The sequence below is a fragment of the Hypanus sabinus genome, chromosome 17 (assembly GCF_030144855.1).
Source record: "Hypanus sabinus isolate sHypSab1 chromosome 17, sHypSab1.hap1, whole genome shotgun sequence".
Lineage (NCBI taxonomy): Eukaryota > Metazoa > Chordata > Chondrichthyes > Myliobatiformes > Dasyatidae > Hypanus > Hypanus sabinus.
In genome coordinates this window covers 41,613,554-41,639,495 of record NC_082722.1, presented here as the reverse complement: position 1 = coordinate 41,639,495, position 25,942 = coordinate 41,613,554, and the positions used below count along the sequence as shown (strand labels likewise).

The 25,942-nt window shown below is 40.3% G+C and overlaps 1 protein-coding gene across 1 annotated transcript in view; it reads right to left on the bottom strand.

Moving 5' to 3' along the window:
* The window catches only part of abcc12 (ATP-binding cassette, sub-family C (CFTR/MRP), member 12), a 118,179-nt gene that overhangs the window by 50,717 nt on the left and 41,520 nt on the right, over positions 1 to 25,942 (bottom strand). The window contains exons 7-17 of the mRNA XM_059992918.1: positions 18,281 to 18,428; positions 17,782 to 17,930; positions 17,561 to 17,668; positions 17,178 to 17,441; positions 16,995 to 17,066; positions 15,723 to 15,847; positions 8,479 to 8,551; positions 7,363 to 7,566; positions 5,525 to 5,659; positions 1,614 to 1,713; positions 860 to 949 (exon numbers count right to left, since the gene is read on the bottom strand). Coding sequence (XP_059848901.1) covers positions 860 to 949; positions 1,614 to 1,713; positions 5,525 to 5,659; positions 7,363 to 7,566; positions 8,479 to 8,551; positions 15,723 to 15,847; positions 16,995 to 17,066; positions 17,178 to 17,441; positions 17,561 to 17,668; positions 17,782 to 17,930; positions 18,281 to 18,428 — 1,468 coding nt within the window. The remainder of the gene's footprint in view (positions 1 to 859; positions 950 to 1,613; positions 1,714 to 5,524; positions 5,660 to 7,362; positions 7,567 to 8,478; positions 8,552 to 15,722; positions 15,848 to 16,994; positions 17,067 to 17,177; positions 17,442 to 17,560; positions 17,669 to 17,781; positions 17,931 to 18,280; positions 18,429 to 25,942) is intronic.

Genomic DNA, 25,942 nt, shown 5'->3' with positions numbered 1-25,942 from the left:
TGTGCCAAGCCAGTGTTGAACTCTTGAATGATGATTGAATTGAAGACTATTTTTGGTAGGCATGCCAATGCATTGGGCATCCCAAGAAGAAAGCCCATCCTTTTTACAAACACAAACTGCTGGTGGATCTCACCAGCCCAGGCACCATCTATGAAAAAGAGTACAGTCGGCTTTTCGGACTGAGACCCTCCAGCAGGATTCCAGCATCTACAGACTTTCTCCTGTTTTTTTTTTTGCAGCTCATTCATTGTTCCTACTACCTTCTCATGTACCCAGTGGTCCTCTTGACACCTTGAGAGAAAAGGCTTCTCCCTTCCCTTCCACTTTCTCCACCATGCAGAAGTTAAGAACACGAGTAACTGCATCCTTCCCATGCCAGCCATTCTTCCAGAATATTCACTATTTCCAGAATAAGTTCACTGGTAGAGTAACTCTCTGCAGCTAACTCTGCCATCCCAACTCCACTCCCCTAATTATTAAGGGTCAGCTTTACATCGATCAAATTAGCTGTCAAATTGGGTCATCATTGTTGAATACACCAAGGAGCAGTGTGAGGGCTTCTGGCTGCAGACCGGAATCATCGCAGTGAAAAAGCAGTGCAAAACTAGTGTGCAGCCTGCATTGTCATCAGTGGTTGAGGTGAAGCATGCTTCACACAATGCACTTTTTGTGAGGCCACTAAATTTAATCTAATTGATATGAAAGAAACCCAGCAAGATTTGTTTCAGAAAACATCTTGTGCAACTTGGGGAAAAAATGTATCATATAAGGTGACTACTGATTCTTTTAAAATTCCCATGGGAAATATCAACATCTTTTAGTGAAACTCCTAAGAATACGATAATTCTAAGTACCTTACCTTTATCAGGATTTCCTTCTTGCTGTACTGCCTTTGCATTCTCAATCTTTTCTTCTATTGCAACATTTTTCTCATCATTCATATCAAATGCTAAAATATTACAAGACAATTTTATACAAGCTTTATATTAAAAATATTTCACAGGAAATCATTTTCATGTTAAACATGCAATATATTAGTATCAATAGAACTGGATTTTAGAAGGCTGTAATGCCCTGATGTTACTGCGTTGTGCACTTGATGCCCTCTTTTAGGTGAAAATTTGACTCATGTAAAAAAAATCTAAACTCTGATTATAATTAGAATAACTTAGATTTGGGCATACACAAACAGAGTCAAGAAGTTATGAAAATATCTAATGGTGTTTTTCTTAACAGGAGTGTAATACGAAGAGGACTCAATCTCAGCTGAGCCTTGTTATACACCATCTGTTGTACTTCCTGCAATGATAGGAAACAAACTTCCAGGAAGAGGTGTTAGTCCTGCAGTGAGTGATGGTGGTCAAAGGGATGGGGCTGTTAATGGGGTCAATAGTAAAATTTGCACGGAATAGTGAGAATGTGCAATATTGTCATCCAAGATACTATGGTTCTGGGATAATTAAAATTCTACAGGCTGAGATCAGTAGCTTTTGGTTTGGTGAGAGTTCTAAGAATATAAAACAAAGTTAGGTCAAGCTGATCTACACATTAACCATTCTGAACTACCCCTGTTTCATTTTGTAACATTTTTAAGTAAAATAGCCTGCCCTTACCAGCATTGTCCACGCCTTGCATTCTTATTTTGGAGAGATAAGTTCCATCCAGGTTTCCTTTCTCTGAACTTAATGATATTGTTTTGTTATCTTCTGGTTCCTACAAAAGAGATACTGAAATGTAAACTCTCAGTAATGTATTCTAGCAGTACAAGTATTTCTAACACGAGTCCTAAAAGACCTGTTTTAAAAATAATCTCTCTCCACTACGGGAAGATGGTCAGTTCTGAGCTCATGGCCGGGTCTTAGGATCAATTTTGTAATTTGAACCATATTGTGTAATTTGCAATTATGATATTTATGCAATATCTATTTCCCTCCCAGCTTTTCAATGTTTCTGCTGGGTCTCAGTTTGTCTATTTGTCTCTATTTAAACCAATACAAGGAAGAGCAAGAAACATGTTTAAGGAGATAGGCATGACAGAAAGATGCTGAAAGATTTCAGCCTTTTAAACTGCATTAAGAAAAAAAAGGTGTTCTTTTTCTTCACAGCCACAAACATGTGCAAAATCAAAACAGAAAAGTTGAAGAATGGGTGCAATTGTTAGGTAATACTAAAGCAGTCAATATTTCTGTCCTTTGACTGCTACACTAAGGGTTTCATCTGGAAACCAAGCACCCGGGCTTTGCGACATGGTATCTTAGAACATTATCGTATTCAAAGGTCAATGTCCTGCATTGAATACTGAACATGTACTGTCAGTAGAGACAGTATGGCAACTGCTGAAATTGATCTGGGAATTCCTCAATCACATCTTTAATTCCATGATGTCTGCTTGTGTTTTATTGTGTTTTACAGCTAATCACCTATTCTCTCAATTAAAAAAATAGGTTATTATTTGTTTGCTGAGAATTGTATAATCATTGTCCACACCACAAATGCTCAGTCAAAAGGCACACTGTCAAAAGCTTACAACTTCACTGAGAAGGAAAACTACATTGGTAACATATAAAAGGGGATATGAAGTATTTGCCTGGAAAAGGACCCTGGGCCCAATAAGACTACTCTGTGACTGGTAAGGGTCTGGGGGAATTCAACTAGTCAAGCAGTATCAATGGAGGGAGTTTCAGACCAAATCCTTTCATTTGCAGTGGGAGAGTCTGGGAAAATCTGTACTGGGACTAGTCTAGATGAAGGGTCTCCACCTAAAATGACAGAGTTACATTTCCCTCCATTGATGCTGCCTGATCTGCTGAATTCCTCTAGCACTTCCTGTTTTGCTCCAGATTCCAGCATTTGCAGTTTCTTGTGTCTTCTCGTGAATGATAATTCTTGTTTAGAACATTTTCGAGCCAAAGCTGATAGTTGAACTGTCGATTATCTCATTCTTCATCAGACAAAATCCTGCTCAAATTGAGATTGTCAGATTATTGAATAAATGAGAGATGACTATATAAAAATAATTAACAGTGTGGGTTCAATTATCTCAGCTGAATGACTAATGAGCTGTTTGAAGAATGTGGGAATCACTAGTAAGACCAGTAATTACTGAGAACCAAATTTGCAAGGAAGGTGTTTACTTGAAGGTGCTTTAGTTCAACAAAGCACTGTCGCAGTCATTGGATTAGAATGTAAAATTGTTATTTTTCTTGTAGTTTAACTTTTCCAATGCTTGCTTTTATTTTAATAGAATCACCTATATATCCATGTAATTGTTCAGTGAATTTTGCAGTAATTGTAGTGTAGCTGATCCTGTATTTTCCTAGAAGCTTCTCTGCAGCAGGCATCGCACCACTTGAATAGGTTATTCTTATGTCTTGTTTTTATCTATTCTGAGCCAGTTCTCAGTACAAAGACTTCTTTGTTCCTTGTATTTTTTTCTGTTCGTTCTGCACTCTCAGAACACTTAATAAATGGCTGTAACTAACAAATTTTATGCCTCATTCTTGACTTCCAAAGAACCTTTGGGTCACAAAATCACCAGGATACAACACAGTCTGTGAGGTAAAGGGCTGTTTTCCTAGGGCTGTTGATTTAAACCCAGTGCTACTGAATGGAGCCATGATTTATGTCTAAATAATTTTGGGGACTGTAAAGTTGGTGATAGTCTTGAGTATCTACTGCCCTTCTCTTTTCTTCCCTTCTAAAGTTATTGGCTTGGAGCTGCTGTCAAACAGGCCAGAGCTGGCTACTGTGCTGTTGGAACATAGTGGTGGGAACCTATATTAAAGATGATGGTTGATGTGCTGAGCTTGGATGCTATTCAAGCATTTTTGTGCTCTTTCAGTTACACCCATTTACACAAGTGAAGGCCATTTCATCAGACTTCTGCATTGTATTTTGCTGACTCTGCTAGGATGCACTGGGACACATCATCAGTGATGTAACCTGGGGTCATTGGGTGTTATGGGTCTTTTCACATCAGGCACTCTCACCAAGTGACCCAGCCAAGGTTGATCAGTCCCTGGCTTGTGCCCCAGAAGTACTGTCTATGGGTCACCCCACTTGACTCAGAGCCATCTGGGAGCTCGCTCAGCAGCCTCGCTGACAGTCTTTTCTTTCCAGCAGCCCCCATAATGCCAAGGATAGGGCAGCCAGCAAAACCTTTCCACCCCTGCCATTTCCTGATATTTTCTGCCAGTTCCTGATATTTAGCTTTCTTATGCTGTAGAAGGTGTGAAGCTTTGAAGAGTCAATGAGTGAGCCAACTGCTGAAAAATACTCCGATTTGTTTTTGTGACCCCACTCCATCATTTAGCTAACGTCTGTCCATGGTGATTGCCAAGGTGTCAGTTGCAGCTGATGGTTGATTGTAGAAGGGAAATGATTAGATTCCTTCTTGTTGCAGATTATCATTAACTGTCATTTAACTGGTGTGAAAATAACTTGAGATTTATTAGCTGAAGCATGAATTTTATTATCTGTCAAGCACCAAGTAGGATTGAACACTAGTGATGTTTGGTGACTCAGAATATGTGAAGTGTTTCATTTGGCATGTTTTTCTACATTTCACAATCTCTCCACAACAGCTAAGTGAGAAATATGGCAAATTTAAACTATTCCTGTAATATAGGTGCACAATTTCAGAGAATTGAAATTTCCTATCTTCTCTTGAAAATATAATTGCAAAGAAAGTATGACAGAGCCTCTGCTTCCTCAGGAGTCTGTGGAGATTCAGCTTGTCATCAAAAGCTTTAGCAAGTTTCTATACATGTGTGGTGGAAAGTGTGCTGACTGGCTGCATTATGCCTGGTTTGGGAACACCAATGTCTTTGTGCAGAAAATCCTACAAAAGGCAGTGGATTCAGCCCAGTAACTCACGGTAAAACCCTCCCAACTATTGAGCACATCTACATGAAACATTGCAGTAGAAAAGCAGCATCTGTCATCAAAGATTTTCGCCACAGAGGCCGTACCATTTTCCTGCTACTGCCAACAGGTAGAAGGTACAAGAGCCTCTGGACATGCACCACCAGGTTCAAGAACAGATACTACCCCTCAACCATCAGGCTCTTGAACAAAAGGGGAAAACGACACTCATTCTATTTCAGGTGTTCCCACAACTGATGGACTCACTTTAAGGCTCTTTATCTTGTTATTTCATGCTCGTTATTTATTGCTATTTATTTATATTTGCATTTGCACTGTCTGTTGTCCATTGGTCCTGTTTACAGTTACTAATCTGTAGATTTGCTAAGCATGCCTGCAGAAAAAGTACCTCAGGACATGTATGTACTCTGATAATAAATTTTACTTGAAATTTATTAAGGAATTTCAATGAATACTTCTAATGTACATTTGTAAAATTAACCCTGGATATATACTTTAAACAATTAAACAGAATAGAATTTTCACAAGCCTGCAAATCAGGGACAACTTACTTTCATGCTAAATTAAGCCGCTACAAGCAATAAAACTGGTTAGAGTGCAAACATATATTGCAAAGTGAACTTCCTGTGACTTTGCTTACATTTGGTTGGTTCATTTGATAATTGTTGATCAGGTTGGCATAATGTCCGTTTTCTTTCATTAGCGTCTCGTGCTTTCCTTTTTCCTTAATTTTTCCATCTTCCAATAAAAGGATTTCATCACAGTGCTCCAAATACTAAAGATTATTTTAAAAAAAACAGACGTCAACTATCTGGTGTGTTTGCAAACCACTACAAGCTTCTAGTTATGAACTTTCACATACTTGGGATCAAAACATACATGAATATCATAATGGACTTAATGACAAGAGATGGTATATTATACTTTAACAGGCAACAGATTAATCAGAAATGAGTAATAAATTAATTTAAACAGGAAATTTATCTCAATAAACAGGATTTTATTTTGGAGCTAATTGTCTATAGAGAAAATTGGTTGATTTAAAGGAATGTACAGTATATCTACCCAGGATTCAGTATTAAAAGTCACTGATAATGGTGTTTTATTTTTAATTCATTTTCAGAATCTGAGTGTTAGTGCCAATGCCAGAATTTATTGTTCATCGCCAAGTGCCTGAGAGAAGGTTGCAACATTCATCGATTGCACTCCTTCTCAGGAAGGTGTTCCCATGTTGCTGTTGGCTACGGAAGCCCAGGAATTGAACCCAGTGATAATAAAGCATTGATGATATATTTCCATGAGAGGGTGGTGGGCATCTTGAAAGGGGACATGGGGTGATTGAAGTCCGAGGCGCTTAATGCACTTGTTGTTCTTGTGGTGTTTAGGAGGTGCTTTCAAAATTGCCAGAGCAAGTAACTAGAGTGTATTTTATACTGTTTGCTGGTGGTGAAGGGACCAAGTTTATAGGGTGATAAAGGGGCTGATAATCAAACAGATTGTTTATCCCATTTGAGAGTTGTCGGAGCTGCATTACCCAGGCAATTGGAGAATATTTCCTTATTCTCCTGAACCTTGGAGTGTCAGGAGGTGAGACATACACTGCAGGAAATCCAGACTCCAACCCTCTCTTGTAAATATTGAACTCTTGTAATCTATTTAACTGGTTGGCTGTGTTTCCAGTTGGTAATGATATTCTAGGATATAGATGGTGGATGACTCAGAGATGTAGGGTCATTGAACACAGACTGGACTTTCCCTTGTTAGAAATAGCACTTCTGTGCTGCATGTGTTATTTACCATGTATTGTCCAAGACTAGTCTACAATGTGGACAAAATCATGCTGTGGTCGGACTCTATTGGCTGAGGAGTTGCAAAAAGAATTGAACGTAGTATAATTGTTGGTACAATAAATCGGTCTCTTAACCTCTCGATCTACCTCAGTATGATCTTGCACCTTATTGGTTACACGCACTGCCCCTTCTCTGTAGCTGCTACACTTCACTCTGCACTGTAACTGTTTTACCTTGATCTGCATCATGCACTGTGTAATTATCTGATCTGAATGAGCAGAATGCAAGACAAGCTTCTCACTGTACCTTGGTACATACAACAATAATAAACCAATAGCAATAATTGTCAGTGAACCTCTCCACTTCTGACCTTATCATGAAGGAAGGGCATTGAGATTTCAGCCATAGATGGCTGCAACATTGCCTGAAGAACTTGTGTAGCAGTGCCCTGGAGTTGGGTGAGTAACCTTCAAGAACCACAACATCTTCTTTTGGGAATGACTTTAACTATGTTCCTTTTATTGCTCGTTGACTTCAATTTTACCAGACTCTACTGAAGTAAAGGGTAGTCACTCGCGGCTGTGATGAGGTCTAGAGCCGAGGAGTTCTGGTGATTCTGAGAGCCCTGCCACCTCCTCAATATCTCATCCTCTTAGCCCACAGCAAATACAAGCTTTAAGTGGATCACCTGCAGCTGGTGAGTGACTAGAACGACAGTTTTCTCTCTGAGTGCCTTTTTGACACACTGCTCAAAGATGTGCTTCGCGACATGGGCATCCACAGCTGACAAGGGATCGTCCAGTAAGTAAATATCTTGATCCGAGTACACAGCCCGAGCAATGCTGATTCGCTGTTTCTGTCCGCCGGACAGGTTGATGCCCCTTTCTCCCACCTTTGTTTGAAATTAGAAAGCTTAATTAACATTTTTATTTATTGCAATACCTCTGAGGAGTGTCTGTGAAATTTCTGGAATTGCTGAAGTGAAATTTAAATATATCGCAGTATGTATATTAATAAATAATATCTTACAATAGTGAAGACGGTTGTAAGAGGATACTTTGCAATGTAGATCATTTGGGTGGAGTGTTAGTAGTTGAAATTTAATCCAGGCAAGTGTAAGAAATGGAGTGTGGGCAGAAACACTGATATGACATATACAGTAAATGATGGAGGCCACAGATCCTTAAAAATAGTGAGACCAAAGGATGGGGTAGAGAGACACGCGGCCAAGGCATTGAGTATTAGAGTTGGGAAGCCATTGGTCAGAGTGCACTCGGAACGTCATGTGCGGTTCTGGGTGCCACACTATGTAAGGATCGATGTGGTAGCATTAGAAAGAATGCAGAAGAGACTCACCAGAACATTGCCTGGAATGGAGAGCTTTACTTATAAGGAGAGAATGAATAGGCTGGGTGACTTTGTACAGCTTTATTAAATAATAAGGGACATATGCAAGGTTGATAGTCAAACTCTTCTTCCTAATGTGGGAGAGTTTAGAACCGGGGGCGCTGTTTTAAGTTGAGAGAGGAAAAGTTTAAAGGAGATCTAAGGGTCAGGTTTCTTCACAGAGGAGGTGGTGGTTATATGGAACAAAGAGCCAGAGGAGGTAGAAGAAGGAGATAGAATTCCAATATTAAAAAAGGAACTTAGTTTATTGGAAAGGAGTTGAGAGATATGTGCCTAATAAAGCAGATGGAATTTATTACAGATTGCCATCACAGTCAGCATCAATGAGTTGGGCTTTAGTGTTTGTTTCTATGTTGCATTGTACGGGAATTTCTATGGGAATTTGAAAGTTCCTTACTTCAGTTAGATCTCCAAAGGGGAGCATGGACAAGTCCTGTTCAAGACTGCAGACTTCAATCATCTTCTTGTACCTGTAGCATTTGTAAAGCAGTGAAATCATCACAATGCAATTTTATAACCACCCAGCTCACAGTGGGATTTACCCCATCATCCACTGTGCAATACTGTTCAGCTCTGCTCCTCCTTTTGGGTTGCAAGGTTATTTTCTATACCAACACCCCCATCCCCACCGACACCTGGTGAAGTCCTACACTACGTCTTCCAACTTTCCCCAAGTTATATAGTATAGCTCATCCTTTACTTGCAATGCAGCTTTTTGTCAGTGGCTTAAGTTACATTCATTTGATGAATGGAATGCTTCCACAAAATTAACTTGTGCCCGATGTATTGCTAATGTCTAATCACAAACTGGAACTGGCTGAGGAGCTCTATAAGGAAATGGTTATGTTTACAATATAATAATATAGGGACTAAACATATAACCATATAACAATTACAGCACGGAAAAAGGCCATCTTGGCTCTTCTAGTCCGTGCAGAACACTGACTCACCTAGTCCCACCGACCTGCACTCAGCCCATAACCCTCCATACCTTTCCTGTCCATATACCTATCCAATTTTACTTTAAATGACAATTAAATTAACCTCATAACAAGGTGCATCAAAATCATGATTTGATCTCTCACAAATCTGGTTATTGTTAGTAAGGCACTTCTGAAGAAAGGTTATTTACATCAGCTGATTTAAGCACAAAGAGCTCCCATAAATAATGACACATGAGGTTGAAATTCTCTTATTTATTTAGAGATATAGTGAAGATTTATTTAGAGATACAACCTTTCAGCCCATCAAGCTACTTCGCCCATTAACCCTCCGATATTAACCCCAGCCTAATCACAGGACAACTTACAATGACCAATTAACCTACTAACTGGTAGACCTTTGGACTGTGAGAGGAAACCGGAGCACCCAGAGGAAACCCACACACACACACACACACACGGGAAGGGACATACAAACTTTTTAGAGAGGATGCCAGAATTGAACTCTGAACTCTGATGTCTCAAGCTGTAATAGCGTCACTTTAACCACTATCAATGAGCCCCACTTTTATCATTCAGGACACCAAGGATAGCTTTTCTGCTCTTGGTTAAAATTATTCTTGGGTATCCTTAGTATGATGTCAATTCCAACTCTTTATTTGTTCTTTGCCATTGTATGAAAAATTCTCTGTATTATTTCCATTTTATTTTCAGTATCAAGTTATACTTTCTTTGTTACCTTAGTCACAAAAATGTCGGCCTACAATTCAGTGAAGTACTAGGGAAATTGTGCGCAGAGCCGCCACTTGTTGGATGAGATATTGCATTAAGGCTACCTGAGACTAATTATGACCAAGAGATTAAATCAGCTGCTACAAATGACCTGACCTTGGAAGACTTTAGAAGTGTCTGGTTAACAGAATAGTATTTTCAGAGCAACTAAAGCATACCACATACTATAGATTGGAATGTGTCTTGTTAACCTACTCAAAGCTCAAAATAAAATGCTCATTGTTTTCCATAGTCAAAAAAGATACTAATGTGTGTCTTACAGGAGAAGTTCCAAGTAGAATCATGACTAAATTGGCTACTCATTTAAACTACCTATTTGTTCTTCAGTTTAGGATTAATTTTATATTCTTTGATCCAAATATCAAATGTTTTGAATATTTTATGTCTCTTCTCTTTCTCTATTTCACATTCTGCTCAGTTTGAATTCATTCTGATTAGAAACCAGAGACCAGAGCACAAATTTGGGAAAAAAAAGTGTTAGATTCTTTCCCTTTCAAAGCCTGGGTTTTAATTATGCTAGGCCATGACAGATGGACCATATGCCTAAATGATAGATCATTTCTTTTTAATTCCTACTCCTACTGGGGTCCAGCTGCATTTTTATCTGCATTTTGTGCCTCTTGTTAATTATTTGTCTCTGCATGATTTTTAAAATGATATCTTATCCCATTGAATTCAATTTCAAGGGTCTTAGATGAAGTGGGATGATTTGGATTGATAACATTCAATTTACAATGTAAATGAATAAAGTAAATACAAATAATGGCAGTTTGAATACTTGGATTTTGCATGCCATCAGGGGATACAATGCATTGCTCACAGCTCAGAGGAAATCAAGCCTACAGTCATAGACCAATCTTCGTCAGAGTGCTGACTTCCATATAATTATATTTTTCATTTTAACTTCCCTGTAGGATACAGTTTCAAGAGTGCAAGCAGTTTTTTGGAGTTAAATTATCACCTGAAGCAAGGCAATTAATGATATCTTTGGTTTGTAGAATTACTGAATCACTTATTCAGGAGACACGAGTTTTAAGTAGAACCGACAGTTTGCTATATCTGAGCTTGGACTTCTGGCATTTCATTAAACTTTCAATCAGCAAAGTGTTGTCAGAATATCCAAGTATAATGTAAGGTACAGATGGTGATGGTTAATTTTTCTGATAATCTAGCTTGATTGAACTGACGAAATTGTCTGAGGGGACTACATTTATCTTTTGTACCCAATTCCTTTCACATGCAATTTTACGTTTAGCTACATTTTTGGTGGTCGTCTATACTTCATATTTACATAAAGTGCCACAGCTTCGTTCAGGTTTCAGAATATTATATAAAATGACTATGACACCAATTATGACATGAATTTCCAAATCATCCATCATTACATTGACAGAAGATTCATGAAATCCCTGTGGAAACAACATGTCTGCAGCAAGCCAAACTTTTCTGCACAGTTTGTATAGAAGTAACAGTGGGGAATCAGAAGTATCCCTGTAGATCCCTCCCCCATCTTCATAATGAGTTTGCTTTTCAAATGCAATCAAAGGAAACTAACAAGTTAAATCTGACTAACTGCTGACATGTCCCTGTATAATTGTGAGCAAATTTTTTCTGGGAAGTTGCAGTCAGTGGTCCTCCAAGGTTTTTTTGGAATTCTCCTTGATGCCAGACTCCTCTTGGAGGAACCCTCTGAAGGAGTCCAGACTTGAAACAATATGCCAACTCCCGTGCCAAGTTGAACCTGGCATCAGATTGTTTGACCATAGATTTGGCTGTAGGGAAAACCACTGAAAGGAACTGAGGTAAATACCAGATAACTGAGATACTTATATCCAAATATTTTTAACTGGTTTACTTTTTGAATGTTTCTCTGTCTTTCAGAGGATTGGTACATTCACTAACAGGTAAGCGGTTTGACATTTCTGGTATTTCTCTTATAGCATGCCTACGAACTCTGCCATAGCTAAGCATCACTAAGTGAAACACAAAGGCTAGATAGGAGGGGCACATTTCACATACTTAGCCAACTGGCTCCAGTGGGCTGCAGTTAGGACAGAGGACCAGGAGAACTATTATGGTAACTCCCCAGAGGAGAGGTAAATACCAGCACTGCTCAGGATTATTTGTAGGAGACAAAAATTAAACAGAATACATGAGAAGATTGAATATGCTTTGTGCATTGAATTGCCTGCCTGAGAATCTTCAACAAACAACAAGAAATGTTCTCTAACCTCTCTTGACTTTCATTGTGTCTAAATCTGCCTACAGAGTTTGGGTATAAATCTATTTACTTACAGCACAGAATAGGCCCTTTGTAGGCCCTTTGAGATGTGCCGCCCAGCAACATAAAACAACCCTGATTTAACCCTACCTAATTATGGGACAATTCGCCCAATGACCAGTTAACCTACTTGGCAGTTTTTGTCTTCGAACTGTGGGAGGAAGCCGGAGCACCCAGAGGTGCTTTCGTTTGGAAAGAAGCACCTTTGAGGAGGACTGACAGTCATCCCTTATAGAGGTCGTCGGGATTGAACCCCAAATCCCGACATTCCAAACTGTAACTGTGTCATGCTAACCACTATGCTACCTGATGCACCATCAATAACTCACTCTGAGACGTAAGGCGAGATATCGGCTTTTATTGACTGAAGAAGGAACCAGCAGTGAGTGACCATCATACTACATCCTGGAGAATGAGGCAGAGGATCAGACCTCGATCGCCTTTATACAGAGGCCTGTGGGAGGAGCCACAGGAGCAGTCAGAAGGGGGCGTGTCCAGACAGGCACATAGTTCACCACACTACCATGGCAGGTCGTTGGTGTAGCCAGCATTTATAACAGCAAGAAATGACACTTTCATAGTGCAATTGCTGTTGAACTAATTTTCTGCTTTCATTGGGAGAAAAGTGGAGGCTATCTAAAATGAAAATCTTTGAGGAGTCTCAACATACTCCCTTCAAAGTTCTGCTGTTGAAACCCAGGAGCACAAGCAGACATGAGGGAGTCGCTATTGTGTGTTAATATGTGTCTGGAGGCAGTGACAACCGCAGTGGACATCAAAAAGAGCAGTCAGAATCAAATTCTATTTATATCATGATGATTAAGGAGGTAATAAAAATAATGAAATACACAAAACTGAAGTTAACCAAAATATAGATTATTCATTGTTACAAAATATATCGTAAGTGCTCAGGAAAGTAATTTCTAAATTTCTTAAGAGCAAAGTAATTTGAGACTTTTTGTGCACTGGTATCTCATTGTGCAATCTATGAGTTTGCAGTTCCAGTGGGGTAACCACTGTATTTTACATTCAGTGTGGAGCCAATAAAGACAGTGATTGCTGCAAAGCTTCAGGTCAAATATCTGCTGGAATGTGAAAGCCAAATGACTTCAAAGTGACACATGTGTCAACATACAGCAATCTTTTGAATTGGCAGTTGCAATAACCTGGAAACGATATCATAAAAAAATCTTCTGCATCCTCCAACAAATTTTAGCACTGTTCTGATCAACAGAGTATATTGTTGCCAGCAGGTGTCCTTAAAATTGACCCTATATGCAATGACACAATTCTCCATCCTACATTTCCTTATTTGATGACTGAAAGTTTAGTGCTAGGCTGAAAATATGGGAAACTTTTCATTATATCCAATTTAAAGCAATGAGGTTCATAGCAGGCAGATGTATTTTAATTCACCTATTTACAGCCATCTATTTTGCTGATTATTATGCTATAAAATGATTCTTTGTTTGGTATTGAATCTGATATTAAACAATCACGGCTGTATTTAATTTGCAAGCTGAAGGAGAAGATCAGACTCCATCCAGTTGGAACCAAGAACTTGGGGCTTCCATACTCATATAGTTAAACAGTGACTGGACTTGATCTAGACAGGAGCTGAAAATCAACAGGAAGCACTTCAATTTTTTAAATACAAAGACAGTAGGTGCCTGCACTCTAATAGGATTGGCTTGGTTCCGTTGTAGTTTCCCAGACTCTTGGCTCACTGCAGCCCACTAAACAGCAGGCACCTTTGATACCAGACTTGTGTAAGAATCACAAGGATTGAATCATCAGAGAATGTTCACCATTCAAAATTTCCAGGTTACTCAAAATGAGCTGGAAATGGTCATCATGTTTCCCAAAAAAGACAAGTCAATGTTTAAACAGTGTAACCTTGATAAAAGCATAATGCAAGAGAGTGTGAAAAGTTGATGTGGCGGGATGAGGATTAACAAAGCACCACATAAAAATTGATGAAGTGTAGCTGGGCTGCAGCTATTGCACTGTATCAGTTCTAATTCAAGAACCTGATGTCCTCACAAGTCAGATGATTATTGAGCAACAATCACGCTTATGCATCCATTTCATTCTCGACTCCTGCACCTCTCACTTTTACCTAAAGCCTTCGATTGTTTCGTTAATGCCACTTCTGCCACTGTGCCTTGTTTTCAACTTCTCCAGCTGTTCTACTTCTCCCTCTGCGAGCTTCTGCCTTCATGTCTGTTTGTGTCCAAGTGTCTGTGGGCTGACATGTCTGTGCAAGTTTGTGTGCTTTTAAAACACTTCAATCCCTCTCGGCTCTATTTTATTTTAGCATCTCAGTATTTAATGCTTTTTCTCATTATGTGATTGGGGTGATCAGCTCAACTATTCCATTTACAATTCCTCTCAGAATTGATTGCATTTTCCATTACATTGTCTCCTTTTCATTCTATATTAATGTATCTGTTCACAGCATGATATTCAGTTCTGAAGAGAAAGTGCAGATCAGGCTCATAATTTGTTCTGGTCTCAATATTCATGCTACCTAACCCGTACATCTACTGAAAACTGGTACAAAACCACCTAATGACCTAGAAATATATAACAATATTAAATATTAAGTAAAATTATTAGGGTCCTGGCAGCATCTTGCGGCGCCATTGTGATTAGCATGACACTATGACAGTACAGGGCGTTGGAGTTCTGAGCTCAATGATAACATCCTCTACAAGGAGTTTGTACTGCCTCCCCGTGGAATGTGTGGGCTTTCTCTGGGGAGGTTTGGGGCTCCAGCTTCTTCCCACAGTCCAAAGATGTACTGGTTAGTAGGCTAATCGGTCATTGTAGATTGTGCTGTGAATAGGCTGGAGTTAAATCAGGGGTTGCTGGGTGCTGTGGCTCGAAGGTCCAGGAGAGCCTCCCCGCGCTGTATCACTGAATAAAACCTTAGTACTGTAACCCTTTGAGGAGTGATTTTTTTTTCAACTTATATTAAATAGATTAGGCCAATGTGATGGAAGATACACTTGCACAGAACCAAGATACTTTTTCATTCACAAGTTTACAACCAATGGTTGGCTGTGACTCATTTAGTAGTAGTCTTGTCTCTGATTCAGAACTTAAAGCCTCACATCTCTGTCAAAAAGTATGAGTACAGCTAAGGGACTGCTGCACTGTCAGATGGGTTACCTTAAGCTGCCCTCTCAAGTAGGCAGTACCTTAGCACTACTTTAAGGAAAGATGGGAGAGCTATCTCTGGTCTGCTGGCCCACAGTTACCACTCAATAAACATTTCATAAATAGGCCATCTGAATATTGCAGTGATCTGTCGTCTAAGAATAAAAAAGGCAGCATGGTTTCTTATATAATATCAGTGATCATTTTAACATATCCTCAAAGCACTCTAGGATCTCAAAATTGTTATTGAGGTATGTATTTCCTTTCTGGAAATTTGGTTATAAATTTGGCCTGAGGAAACCACTTCAGAGAGCATTAGTTAACTAAAGGAAAACTAGGACAAAGGGGTGTATTTGAAATGTTTGTGATTATTTTGCAAAATCACAACAGTTTTAAAATTTATGCTATTAAATCAAATACACCTGTATTACACATATACTTTTACACACATCAATTCATACATACCTTTCCTCATTAAACACCCTTCCAAATAAAATGTTTTCTCTGATAGTCCCATGGAATATCCAAGCTTGTTGTGATACAAAGGCCAGCGATCCATTGACGGCTACAGTTCCATGATGCAATTTCATCTGCAGCAAGGAAAATAAATGTTTAACATTGATCATACAGTGCAGCATTTTCAACATTTTCCTGATGTTGTAATACTCTCCTTAATGTTTGGTAATTAGTGCAATTAAGATTTAATGAGTAAATCCAGTATCTTCCTGAAGCTGGTTGGGAGTGTGGCATGTTAATGGCACATTTGTTGCAGTTCTCAATTAATTTCTTCCTTACACAATTAACTGGAATTTTTGCACAGATTGCTGGAATGGTGGGGGAGTTTATATCATCTTTATTTTGGCAGTAGATTCTGGCCTTTTATTTTTGATTATTCTTCCATATTGGGATAATTTTGCTGGTTTAATTCATGTGAAATGAACTTTATTGAGAAGGATTATCCCACGTGTATCAGATTATTAAAGAATTCTTCAAGCAATTTCATAATAAGAGACTCTATCTATCAAAGTAATCAAGAGCAGATCCATTTTATCTGCCAAAGTTCAGGTGTATTCCCAGAACAATGTACTTTACTGACGAAAAACATCATTCACTAGGTCAGACATAACAAATGTGTCCATCAGTCATGTTTCACTTGTTGTTGCTGAGCTACAGATTGTGTTATTTCATCTAGAAGCAGCTTGTTGGTTGAACAGGGAGAGAGAGCATAGTTGTCTCACACAGGTAGAATGAGTAGTTAGCCTTTCCTGCTCCTGCAGCTATCTACCCATTGGCCGTCAACCCCTTTCCCCCTTCCTTAGGGATGCTCACCCAGTTTCATTTCTGTTTTAACAACAACCTTCTATCTCATTTTCCTCCCATTGTTGGACAGACTTTTCCTCCTCTAAAGGCTGGCTTTTCGTTTATACCCTTTCTCCCATGAATCTCAATTTCAATGCAGGGAAATAAAAATGCTTTGTTATACAACAAGCAGTAGTGATTCCAGCTGTGTCCCTGGAGACATAGCAGAATGCAATCACCCAGCAGCATGAAGCACAAATAATAAGGGAATATTGTGGGAATGGATTCCAGAAAAATAAGTGTAACTTTATTTCCTAGCCCTTTTATGTAGATTGAACTCAAACTGGTTAAAGCATGGAAATACATCCATACATATGTTATTTTTAACACAACTCAAACGGAATGTTTTGTTGTTAGATGGTTAAAAGAAATACATACCAGTCCTAGCACAGCAGATATTAAAGAGCTTTTTCCACTTCCTACATTTCCACAAATGCCTAAAAGCAAACCCTAAACAAAAAGTTCATAAATTATTTCGTTAACCTCTTGGATATTTCCCAAAAACAAGATGAATGTTCATAAGTAATACAATTTAACAGCTGAAATGCATGTGATATATACCTTTTCCAAAGAGAAGCTAAGGTTATGAAGAGTCATTAATGTTTTAGGGTTATCTTCTGGCACTTGACCATTAACATTGGCCTCATTTACTTTGTTGTTATTAACAACATTTTTTCTTTTTGAGACCTTGTTAACAGGTTCAGATATTTCTTCACTTTCATTTACATTTCTCCATGAAAGAGATGCATTTTCCATCAGCACCGCATAACGTGAGTCTTGCTGAGTTTTCACATAGACTTCAGGAAGATCCATGACCAAAATTTTCTAATAAATAAGTAAATTATTGAATGTAAATGAAATGTACAAATACTAATGGGGATAATTAGAGTTGTCAAACTGTGCTTTTTAAATAGCAAAATCGGTGAAACAAAACTTTCTTTTACCCTTATTCTCTTCAAAGAAACTCTGGCCTCTCCGAATCCTTTAACTGAATAGGGCACCACAGCCAAAGTAAATTTCATTACGTTGAAAACTGCGATCACAGTGAATGCCTTGAACGATAAGAGAAATGAGATGTAAACGTTAACAAAATTAACTTACGACTATGCAGCTAACCAGGATTACTTGTATTTCCCTTAGCAACACTGCTTCTATTTGTTCTTACCACAGACGCAGTCAACTCATACCCCAAGAGTGTGTGCACAACGAATGTGAGGACAGTGGCCAATGTTGGGACAATTGGAACAAGTGAAGAATTTACACTCTGTACATATCCTGCTTTTTCCAATATCTTCTTTTCATTTTTCCGCACATCTATATTAGAAAATGAACAATTGCCGAGATCAAGGCCAAGTTTTAAGTAGAAAAAGGAGCACGACTTTAATATTGTTTAAAATGTGCTTTATCAAAGGTTTTGTACTGGCAAATCTTGCTATTTCACATCTTGACTTTTAAAACAACTTTAATAGCATTCTCCTTTAACCTTACTATATAAACCAAGGACATTTTAGCAACTTACACAAAGACTTCAAAGAATAGTGTGCACTTTGAAATAACTATTTATGTAGAACAAGTTTGTATTTTTAAGATATTATTATATATAAATTTTATGTCCAGATATGATATTTTTTATCTCATTTAACTGATAAAATGCTGCACCTTACCACTTATAGAGCGTCCAAATGATTTTTCCCATGCATACATTTTTATTAGTTTCATGTGAGTCAATACTTCATTCATTAATCTCACACGAGTATCAGTCTGCTTGATGGCTTTACTTCGAAATGCCATGGTTAATCGTGCCATTAACATCTGAAATCAATAAAAGTTATATTTATCATCCTTTTGTGTACAGGGAATTCAGAATGCAATTTCTGAATGAGATGCTTGGTCACAGGAGATCTCTCAAGAAAATGTATCAAAGACAAATGGAACACTTTAGGGCGCAGAATAAATATCATTAACCAGCAAAGATTAATATTAGCTGATGTATCAGACCTGCAGCAAAAAACATGTGTAACTCAAAATAAATCATCATTAGGGAGGTCAGGCAATGGTATTGTCACAAACACAAGAAAATCTGCAGATGCTGGAAATCCAAAGCAACACACACACCATGCTGAAGGAACTCATCGGATCAGGCAGCATCTGTGGAAGCGAGTTTCGGGCCGAGGCCCTTCATCAGGACTGGAAGAAAAGGTGAGGAGTCAGAGCAAGAAGGTGGGGGGAGGGGAGAAAGAAGTACAAGGTGGTGGGTGATAAGGGAAACTAGGAGAGGGGTAGGGCGAAGTAAAGAGCTGGGAGGTCCATCAATGAAAGACATAACGGGCTGGAGAGGGAGGGATCAGACAGGAAAGGATAGAAGGTTGTGGAAGAAAGGGAAGGAAGGGGAGCACCAGAGGGAGATGATGGACAAGTAAGGAGATGAGGTGAGAGAGGGAAATGGGAATGGGGACTGGTGAAGGGGGGGGGGGCAATTACAGGAAGTTAGAGAAATCGATGTTCAAGCCATCAGGTTGGAAGCTATCCAGATGGAATATGAGATGTTGCTCCTCCAGTCTGAGTGTGGCCACATTGCGGCAGCAGAGGAGGCCATAGACTGACGTGTCAGAATGGGAAAGGGAAGTAGAATTAAAGCGGGTGGCCACTGGGAGATCCCGTGTTTTCTGGCTGTAGGTGTTCAGCGAAGCAGTCTCCCAGTCTATGTCGGGTCTCACCAATTGACAGGAGGCCACACTGGGAGCACCAGATACAGGAGATGACCCCAACAGGCTCACAAGTGAAGTGTTGCCTCACCTGGAAGGACTGTTTGGGGTCCTAAATGGTAGTGAGGGAGGAGGTGTAGGGGCAGGTATGGCATTTGTTCCATTTGCAAGGATAAGTACAAGGAGGGAGATCGGTGGGGAGGGATGAACAGGCAAAGGAGTCGCATAGGGAGCGATCCTTGTGGAAAGTGGAGAGTGGGGGGAGAGGAAGATGTGCTTGGTCATGGGATCCCTTTGGAGGTGGCACAAGTTATGGAGAATTATGTGCTGGATGTGGAGGCTAGTGGGGTGGTAGGTGAGGACAAGAGGAACCCTATCCCTTATGGGGTGGCAGGAGGATGGGGTAAGGGTAAACGTGTGCGAATAGGAAGAAATGTGTGTGAGGACACCTTTGATGGTGGAGAAAAGAAAGCCCATTTTTTTTAAGAAGGAGGACATCTCATTAGTTCTTGAATGAAAAGCCTCATCCTGAGAGCAGATGCAGTGGAGATGGAGGAACTGAGAGAAGGGGGTGGCATAATCACAAGTGACAGGGTGGGAGGAGGTATAGTCCAGGTAGCTGTGGGAATCAGTAGGTTTATAACACACACCAAATGCACCTCAAATAGCCTCTGACAACCAACTCCTGGCCTTCTTGTGTGGCTCAGCCTCTAAGCCCGGCAGAACTGTTTCTACTGACAGGAGAAGGGGCAAAGGCGGGTCCTGGCACCTTAAAACCAGTGCTTTGGATAGATGGAGCTCGTCAGCCTGGGAAGGCAGTCCATCTAAGAGAGGGAAAACTCTGCTTTCAAACCTCCGCTGCCTTGCAGCCATACCTACTCATGGGAAAGGCTTCGGGAGTAAACCCTGAGGACAAATCCGGAGCTGGAGTACCTAAGGCAGTCCGACCTCGCTCTGGCAACTCCTGCGATGATACTGGTGCCAAGCTGTATCAACCCTTGCCCTTCCCTTGGACAACATCAGTGGCGTGGAGAGGGGAGACTTGCTGCTTGGGCAACTGCCAGTCTTCCATACAACCTTGCCCAGGCCTGCACCCTGGAGAGGACACTCACAAGGCTTTCCAGGTACAGATCCATGGTCTCGTGAGACTAATGGATGCTATCCAATAATATACACCAGTAGACAACCTGACTCCAGAGACAGAGACAGGGAAATCGAGAAAGGGGAGGGAGGTGTCAGAAATGGACCAAGTAAATTTGAGGGCAGGATGTAAGTTGGAGGCAAGGTTAGAATACCTCCCAATAACTAACCCACTATAAATGTCAGGCTCATCAGCCTATAATTTCCTGGCTTATTTTTCAGGCCTTTCTTAAGCAATAGAACACCATTAGATTTCCTTCAGTCCCCTGGCACCTCACTTGTGTTTTAAAGATGTTTTAAATATCTTTGCCAGGGCCCCTGCAATTTCTGCATTAGCCTCCCTCAGGGTCTATGGAACACAGTGTCAGGCCTGGGGGATTTATCCGCCCTAATTTGCTTCTCAGAAATCTGTATATGGCCCATGGCCTCACTGCTGCTTTGCTTCATTTCTACAGACTCTGTGTCCATTTCCTGAGTAAATACAGATGCAAAAATCTGTTTAAGATCCCCCCTGTCTCTTTCAGCCTTATGCATAGATTTTCACTCTGAACTTCCAGAAGATCAATTTTATCCAGGCTATCCTTTTGCTCTAAACATATCTGTAGGAGCCCTTAGAATTCTCCTTCACTTTGGCTACTAAAGCAAACTTATGTCTTAGTTTACTTGTCTTCATTTCCTTCCTATTTGCTCTTGCATTTCCTATACACCTCAAGTACCTCATTTGTTCCTGTCTACCTATACCTGCTATACACCACCTTCTTTTTCTTAAACAGGACCTCTATAAAACCAAGGTTCCCTAAACCTGTTATCCTCGCCTTTTATTTTGACAGGAACATATGAACTTTGCACTCCCAAAATTTCAATTTTGAAGGATTCCCACTTACCAAGTCCCAACCCACACTTACCAGGTCCTTTCTGATACCATACCAATTGACCTTTCTCCAGTTTAGAATCCCAAGCCAAGGACCAAACACTCATAGAACAGAGAGAATAGAAGCATAGAAATCTACAGAACAATATAGGCCCTTCGGCCCACAATGTTGTACTAACCATATAACCTACTCTAGAAACTGCCTAGAATTTCCCTAGCGCATAGCCCTCTATTTTTCTAAGCTCCATGTACCTATCCAAGAGTCTCTTAAAAGATTCTATTGCATCTGCTTCCACCACAGCCAGCAGTAGTGCATTCCATGCACCCACCACTCTGTGTGTGAAAAACTTACCTCTGACATCCCCGCTGTAGCTATTTCCAAGCACCTTAAAACTATGCCCCGTCGTGTTAGCCATTTCAGCCCTGGGAAAAGCCTCTGGTTATCCACACAATCAATACATTCCATCATCTTATACACCCCTATCAGATCACCTCTCATCCTCTGTCGCTCAAAGGAGAAAAGGCCAAGTTCATGCATCCTATTCCCATAAAGCATGCTCTGAAATCCAGGCAATATCCTTGCAAATCTCCTCTGCACTCTCTCTATAGTATCCACACCCTACCTGTAATGAGGTGACTGGAACTCAACACAGTACTCCAAGTGGGGTCTAACTAAGGTCTTATATAGCTGTAACATTACCTCATGACTCTTGAACTCAATCCCACGACTGATGAAGGCCAACACAATATATGCCTTCCTAACAAAACTGTCATATTGCTTTGAGTGTCCTATTGACACGGACCTCAAGATCTCTCGGTTCCTCCACTCTGCCAAGGGTCATATCATTAATATTATATTCTGTCTTCAAATTTGACCTGCTAGAATGTACCACTTCACACTTATCTGGGGTGAACTCCATCTGTGATTTCTCAGCCCAGTTCTGCATCCTATCGATGTCCCACTGTAACCGCTGACACCCCTCCAGACTATCCACAACACCCCCAGCTTTTGTGCCATCAGCAAACTTACTAACCCACCCTTCTACTTCTTCATCCAGGTTAATTTATAAAAATGACAAAGAGGAGGGGTCCCAGAACAGATCCCTGTGCAACACCACTAGTTGCCATCCTTCATGCAGAATACAAACCATCTACAACCACCCTTTGCCTTTTGGATCCGCAAAGCAAGGTGTCCTTGAATCCCTCCTTACTTTCTGAATGATCCTTGCATGGGGAACCTTATCAAATGTGTTACTGAAATTCATATACACTACATCCACTGCTCTACATTCATCAGTGTGTTTTGTTACATCCACAGAGAATTCAATCAGGTTGGTAAGGCACGACCTGCCCTTGACAAAGCCATGCTTACTATTCCTAATCAGATTATGTTTCTCCAAATTCTCATAATCCTGCCTCTCAGGATCTTCTCCAACAATTTGCCCACACTGAAGTAAGGCTCAGTGGTCTATAATTTCCATGGTTATCTCTACTCCCTTTTTTGAACAAGGGAACAACATTTACAAGCTTCCAAACCTCTGGTACTTCTCCTGTCCCGATTGATAATGCAAAGATTATCGCCAGGGGCTCAATCTTCTCCACCCTCACTTCCCGCAGTAGCCTGGGGTATATTTCATCAGGACCTGGTGACTTTTCTAACTTAATGCTTTTCAAAAGCTCCAGTACATCCTTTTTCTTAATGGCTATCTGCTCAAGTGTTTCATTCCACTGTAAGTCATCCCCACAATTGCCAAGGTCCTTTTCCCTGGTGAATACTGAAGTATTCATTAAGTACCTCCGCTACCTCCTCTGACTCCATGCACACGTTTCCACTATCACACATGATTGGTCCTGTTTTCACATGGCTCCTCCCCTTGCTCTTCACATACTCATAGAATACCTTGGGGTTTCCTTAATCCTGCTTGCCAAGGACTTCTCATGGCCCCTTCTGGCTCTCCTAATTTCATTCTTGAGCTCCTTCCTTGTGCCCTTGTAATTTTCTAGAGCTCTAACAGTGCCTAGTTTCTTGAATCTGTTGTATGCTTTTATTTTCTTCTTAACTAGATTTTCTATATCATTTGTACACCATGGTTCTTTTACCCTACCATCCTTTCCCTGCTTGAATATACCAATACCAATGCAGAACACCATGCATATGTTCCCTGAACATTTGCCACATTTCTACCGTGCTTTTCCCTGAGAACGTCTGCTCCCAATTTATACTCCTAAGTTTCTGCCTGATAGCATCATATTTCCCTACCCCAATTAAATGTTTTCCCAAATTGTCTGCTCCTATTCCTCTGTTTTGTAACTCCAGAAACTGATAAAAAGAAAAACAAGGGATCTGGGAAAATATGTGTACTTAGTTTATTTTCTTTAGTGAGGCACTCACATATGGCATTGTAATGTAATGACGAATGCCATTCACATACTTTTACATATAACCCCTAATGAATTATGTAAACAAAGAATGCTTAATCAAACAATATAGTCACTATATTACTCAAATATTACTGACATATTAAATACACTATACAGAATTATCATTTACAATAATTACCTTGAAACTAATGGCATTATGATCACTAGGTGCAAAATGCATGAACTACACAAACTTCTGTCACCTGCCCTGTCTCATTCCCTGATAGAAACTTTAGTATCACTCTCTATCTAGTTGGGACTTCTATGTACTGATCACTTTCCTGAACATATTTGACAAACTCTTTCCCATCCATCCTCTTTACAGGCAATTTGCGGAAAATTAAAATTACCTAATATCTCAATCTTTTATTTCTTGCAACAGTCTGTGATCTCTCCACAAATTTGCTCCTCTAAATCCAGCAGACTGTTGGGTGTTCAATAATATACCTTTCTCATTCTTTGTTTCTACCCATAAAGCCTCACTAAATGAGCTTTCCAGTCTACCCAGTCTGAGCACTGCCTCTATCACGTCTGAAACAGCTGAATCCCAGATCCCAGATCTGCCAGTCCCGTCCCTCCTGCAACCAAGTCTCCCTAGTGGCTACACAATCAAAATTCCATGTGAAATTATGCCCTGCGCTCATCCGCCTTTCCTTGCATTGAAGTAAACACAGCTCAGAACGTTAGTCCCACCAGACCCCAGTACTTGATCATTTGATTCTTGACTTTGTATGTAGGCTTAACAACAGCTTTCTCCAACCCACTATTTGTTCTGGAATTCTGGTTCCCATCCCCCTGAAACTCTAGTTTAACCATTACCACCTCCACCCCCACACCCAGAGCACTAGCAAACATTCTGACTGGTATATTAGTCTCCCTCCAGTTCAAGTGCAAACCATCCCTTCTGTACAGGTCCCACCTTCCCTGGAAAAGAGCCCAGATGATCCAAAAATCTGAAGTCCTCCCTCCAGCACCGTCTCCTTAGCCATGTGTTAGACTGTATGATCTCCCTATATCTGGTCTCATTAGCATGTGGCACGGGTAGCAATCCTAACATCACAACCCCTGGAGGTCTTGTCTTTTAATTTAACACCTAACTCCCTGACTCACTTTGCAGGACCTCGTCACCCCTCATTGGGAGTGTGTGGTTGCTCACACTCCCAATTAAGAATGCTGTGGACTCGATCCAGATGTCCCTGACAGTGACACCCGGAAGGCAACAAGCCATCTGGGAATCCAGTTCTTGTCCACAGACCCTCCTTTTGGTTCCACTAACTAGCAAATCCCCTATTATTACAGCTCACCTCTTCGCCCTACTTCTCTTCTGAGCCATAGAGCTCAGTGCTGGAGATTTGACTGCTAAAGCTTTCTTCTGCTAGATTATGCCCCCAACATTATCCAAAGCAATATACCTGTTGTTGAGGGGAATGGCCACAGTGGTACTTGGTACTGGCTGCCTATCTCCTATTCTCCTCCTAATGGTCACCGGTGTCCTGTACTTTGGGTGTAACTACCTTCCTACATGTCCTGTCTAGCAACTCCTCAGCCTCCTGAATGTTCCAGACTACATCCAGTTCCAGCTCCAACTCCTTAACACAGTCTGCTGGAAGCTACAGTTGGATTCACTTCTTGTCCCCCACAGTTGTCTGTGGCAATGAATTCCATAGAATTCTCTGACTAAAGAAATTCCTCCCATCTCCATTCTAAAAGGACTCTCCTCTATTCTGAAGCTGTGTCCTCTGGTCTTAGACTCTCCCACCATGGGAAACATCCTCTCCACATCCACTCTATCAAGGCCTTTCATCATTCAATAGGTTTCATTGAGGTCACCCCTCATTCCTCTGAATTCTGGCAAATACAGGCCATCCTTTTGGAACAGAGTTGAGGAGGAATTTCTTGAGCCAGAGAGTGCTGAATCTGTGGAATTCATTGCCACAGGCAGTTGTGGAGGTCAAGTCTTTATGTATACTTAAGGCAGAGGTTGACAGATTCTTGTTTGGTCAAATCATGAAGGGATGCAGGAAGAAGGCAGGAGATTTAGGGATGAGAGGCAAAAATGGATCAGTCATGATTAAATGGTGGAGCAGATGGACCAAATGTCCTATCTCTGCTCCTATATCTTATGTTTTTTTAGTAGATCAGTGAAGGAAACTGCTGATAATATAAAGAAATAACAAAGAAAGGGAAGA